This window comes from Oncorhynchus gorbuscha, linkage group LG25 (assembly GCF_021184085.1).
Source record: "Oncorhynchus gorbuscha isolate QuinsamMale2020 ecotype Even-year linkage group LG25, OgorEven_v1.0, whole genome shotgun sequence".
Taxonomy (NCBI): Eukaryota; Metazoa; Chordata; class Actinopteri; order Salmoniformes; family Salmonidae; genus Oncorhynchus; species Oncorhynchus gorbuscha.
The window spans coordinates 47,360,203-47,365,202 of NC_060197.1; the positions used below are offsets into that span (position 1 = coordinate 47,360,203).

A 5,000-nucleotide genomic window follows, 5' to 3' on the forward strand; every position below is an offset into this window, starting at 1 on the left:
GACTGGTAACCCTCCTCTCTCTCTCCAGGGCATCTAACACCAGACTGGTAACCCTCCTCTCTCTCCTCTCTCTCCTCTCTCCAGGGCATCTAACACCAGACTGGTAACCCTCCTCTCTCTCCTCTCTCCAGGGCATCTAACACCAGACTGGTAACCCTCCTCTCTCTCTCCTCTCTCCAGGGCATCTAACACCAGACTGGTAACCCTCCTCTCTCTCCTCTCTCCAGGGCATCTAACACCAGACTGGTAACCCTCCTCTCTCTCCTCTCTCCAGGGCATCTAACACCAGACTGGTAACCCTCCCCTCTCTCCTCTCTCCAGGGCATCTAACACCAGACTGGTAACCCTCCCCTCTCTCCTCTCTCCAGGGCATCTAACACCAGACTGGTAACCCTCTCCTCTCTCCTCTCTCCAGGGCATCTAACACCAGACTGGTAACCCTCCCCTCTCCTCTCTCTCCAGGGCATCTAACACCAGACTGGTAACCCTCCTCTCTCTCCTCTCTCCAGGGCATCTAACACCAGACTGGTAACCCTCCCCTCTCCTCTCTCCAGGGCATCTAACACCAGGCTGGTAGCAGCCGTTGGCAGCAGGAACGGAACAGAGGAGACTAAACTCGTGGTGCTGGACTTTGACCTCACTGACACCCAGAAGTGATGTCATCAAAGATGAGAGGATGTCATTGGATAAGGATTCCAGGAAACCAAAGAGGGACCTAATATCCTCATAGGTGGAAGGAGAACTTGTAATGATGATAAAAGGGGTGAGGAGAAGGTGTCGTTTGACAGAGGACTATGTCAGAATCCTCCTATGGAAGGAGACACCAATATACCACAAACCAGGAGACGACTCAGAACTGTCTCCCATTTCCTCACCACGTCCCTGCGGAACCAAACTCTCATATTTTCCTGCTGACCATTTAAACACTGCTGGACACTGGTATGGTGAAGAGACGAAGACCAACTTTGAATCTTCTGCGACCGGAGGAATCCATGAGAGGTCTCACTGAGGTCATGCTACTAACTGGCCTCCTGACCGACCGTCCGCTATTGCTGGATGTATAGACTGTTACTGTAACCACCCAGACTACTGCTGGATGTATAGACTGTTACTGTAACCACCCAGACTACTGCTGGATGTATAGACTGTTACTGTAACCACCCAGACTACTGCTGGATGTATAGTTACTGTAACCACCCAGACTACTGCTGGATGTATAGTTACTGTAACCACCCAGACTACTGCTGGATGTGTAGTTACTGTAACCACCCAGACTACTGCTGGATGTATAGTTACTGTAACCACCCAGACTACTGCTGGATGTATAGTTACTGTAACCACCCAGACTACTGCTGGATGTATAGTTACTGTAACCACCCAGACTACTGCTGGATGTATAGTTACTGTAACCACCCAGACTACTGCTGGATGTATAGTTACTGTAACCACCCAGACTACTGCTGGATGTATAGTTACTGTAACCACCCAGACTACTGCTGGATGTATAGTTACTGTAACCACCCAGACTACTGCTGGATGTATAGTTACTGTAACCACCCAGACTACTGCTGGATGTATAGTTACTGTAACCACCCAGACTACTGCTGGATGTATAGTTACTGTAACCACCCAGACTACTGCTGGATGTATAGTTACTGTAACCACCCGGACTACTGCTGGATGTATAGTTACTGTAACCACCCAGACTACTGCTGGATGTATAGTTACTGTAACCACCCAGACTACTGCTGGATGTATAGTTACTGTAACCACCCAGACTACTGCTGGATGTGTAGTTACTGTAACCACCCAGACTACTGCTGGATGTGTAGTTACTGTAACCACCCAGACTACTGCTGGATGTATAGTTACTGTAACTGTAACCACCCAGACTACTGCTGGATGTATAGTTACTGTAACCACCCAGACTACTGCTGGATGTATAGTTACTGTAACCACCCAGACTACTGCTGGATGTGTAGTTACTGTAACCACCCAGACTACTGCTGGATGTATAGTTACTGTAACTGTAACCACCCAGACTACTGCTGGATGTGTAGTTACTGTAACTGTAACCACCCAGACTACTGCTGGATGTATAGTTACTGTAACCACCCAGACTACTGCTGGATGTATAGTTACTGTAACCACCCAGACTACTGCTGGATGTATAGTTACTGTAACCACCCAGACTACTGCTGGATGTATAGTTACTGTAACCACCCAGACTACTGCTGGATGTATAGTTACTGTAACCACCCAGACTACTGCTGGATGTATAGTTACTGTAACCACCCAGACTACTGCTGGATGTATAGTTACTGTAACCACCCAGACTACTGCTGGATGTGTAGTTACTGTAACCACCCAGACTACTGCTGGATGTATAGTTACTGTAACCACCCAGACTACTGCTGGATGTATAGTTACTGTAACCACCCAGACTACTGCTGGATGTATAGTTACTGTAACCACCCAGACTACTGCTGGATGTATAGTTACTGTAACTGTAACCACCCAGACTACTGCTGGATGTATAGTTACTGTAACCACCCAGACTACTGCTGGATGTATAGTTACTGTAACCACCCAGACTACTGCTGGATGTATAGTTACTGTAACCACCCAGACTACTGCTGGATGTATAGTTACTGTAACCACCCAGACTACTGCTGGATGGATAGTTACTGTAACCACCCAGACTACTGCTGGATGGATAGTTACTGTAACTGTAACCACCCAGACTACTGCTGGATGTATAGTTACTGTAACCACCCAGACTACTGCTGGATGTATAGTTACTGTAACTGTAACCACCCAGACTACTGCTGGATGTGTAGTTACTGTAACCACCCAGACTACTGCTGGATGTATAGTTACTGTAACCACCCAGACTACTGCTGGATGTATAGTTACTGTAACCACCCAGACTACTGCTGGATGTATAGACTGTTACTGTAACCACCCAGACTACTGCTGGATGTGTAGTTACTGTAACCACCCAGACTACTGCTGGATGTGTAGTTACTGTAACCACCCAGACTACTGCTGGATGTATAGTTACTGTAACCACCCAGACTACTGCTGGATGTGTAGTTACTATAACCACCCATACTACTGCTGGATGTGTAGACGGTTACTGTAACCACCCAGACTACTGCTGGATGTGTAGTTACTGTAACCACCCAGACTACTGCTGGATGTGTAGTTACTGTAACTGTAACCACCCAGACTACTGCTGGATGTATAGTTACTGTAACCACCCAGACTACTGCTGGATGTATAGTTACTGGAGCCACCCAGACTACTGCTGGATGTATAGTTACTGTAACCACCCAGACTACTGCTGGATGTATAGTTACTGGAGCCACCCAGACTACTGCTGGATGTGTAGTTACTGTAACCACCCAGACTACTGCTGGATGTATAGTTACTGTAACCACCCAGACTACTGCTGGATGTATAGTTACTGTAACCACCCAGACTACTGCTGGATGTGTAGTTACTGTAACCACCCAGACTACTGCTGGATGTATAGTTACTGTAACCACCCAGACTACTGCTGGATGTATAGTTACTGTAACCACCCAGACTACTGCTGGATGTATAGTTACTGTAACCACCCAGACTACTGCTGGATGTGTAGAATGTGTATGAGGCTGAGGCCAGATTACTGACTGGAGAGTCATAAACACTGTTCCCAGATCTGTTTGGTCTTCAGCCAACCCATCTGGCTAGCATGATGGTCTGACCTTACTACAGGTCTGGGACCAGTCTATGTGACTGGAGAGAAACTGCCTATGCATCCCAAATGGCACCCTATTCCCAATATAGTGCACTACTTTATATCAGACCCCTTCTGGGCCCGTACCCCGACTACCCCTCTGGGCCCGTACCCCGACTACCCCTCTGGGCCCGCACCCCGACGACCCTCTGGGCCCGCACCCCGACGACCCCTCTGGGCCCGCACCCCGACTACCCCTCTGGGCCCGCACCCCGACGACCCCTCTGGGCCCGCACCCCGACTACCCCTCTGGGCCCGCACCCCGACGACCCCTCTGGGCCCGCACCCCGACGACCCCTCTGGGCCCGTACCCCGACGACCCCTCTGGGCCCGCACCCCGACGACCCCTCTGGGCCCGCACCCCGACGACCCCTCTGGGCCCGCACCCCGACGACCCCTCTGGGCCCGCACCCCGACGACCCCTCTGGGGCCTGGTCAGAAGTATTGCACTATATAGGGTTTAGGATGCCATTTCGGATCCAGACTCTCTAGCCGGTCTGACTGTCGGCTGGATTCATATACAGGACAGTGCCCAGAGTTTCTCCTCAGTGACCAACCAAGGAAAACCTCCACGACCCACTGATCCTTTCCACTGCCTGACTGTCATCATGGAACTGAAAAGACTTCACCTGAGTCCCAGATGGCACCCTATTCCCTACATAGTACACTCCTTTAGGATTGTTGCCATATGGTGAAAGTAGTGCACTATATAGGGAATAGGGTGCCATTTTGGGACACAGATTTATATGTATAGCGTTTGTGGTATAATTTAAAATGAGTGTAGATATTAAAATGTGTACATAATGTTGTTTTTATATGAAAAGAGTACATATTGTGCTGAGATATTATTTGAGGAGGGGAGAGATTGTTGAATAAAGATGCGTTTGTCTTTTCTAAAATATGGATTTGGTGGCTTCCATTTGGAATAAGGTGACGTTGCCCCTCGATAGGGTTTTAGGGGAGTTTGTGTATTTTTCCCCTCTGATGGTTGTTAGGATTGGGCCTGATCCTAGATCTGATCCTAGGGGCTGATCCTAGATCTGATCCTAGGGGCTGATCCTAGATCTGATCCTAGATCTGATCCTAGGGGCTGATCCTAGATCTGATCCTAGGGGCTGATCCTAGATCTGATCCTGGGGCTGATCCTAGATCTGATCCTAGGGGCTGATCCTAGATCTGATCCTAGGGGCTGATCCTAGATCTGATCCTAGGGCTG

At 49.1% G+C, this 5,000-nt stretch overlaps 1 protein-coding gene across 2 annotated transcripts in view; it reads left to right on the plus strand.

Annotated features, from left to right (window-relative positions):
- Nucleotides 1–1,058, plus strand: part of LOC124014287 (F-box/WD repeat-containing protein 7-like) — a 100,813-nt gene extending 99,755 nt beyond the window's left edge. For both annotated transcript variants that reach the window (XM_046329109.1, XM_046329110.1), the window contains one exon: nt 555–1,058. In XM_046329109.1, the coding sequence (XP_046185065.1) occupies nt 555–657 (103 nt within the window). In that variant the 3' untranslated portion in view covers nt 658–1,058. The remainder of the gene's footprint in view (nt 1–554) is intronic.
- The last annotated feature ends 3,942 nt before the right edge of the window (nt 1,059–5,000 follow it).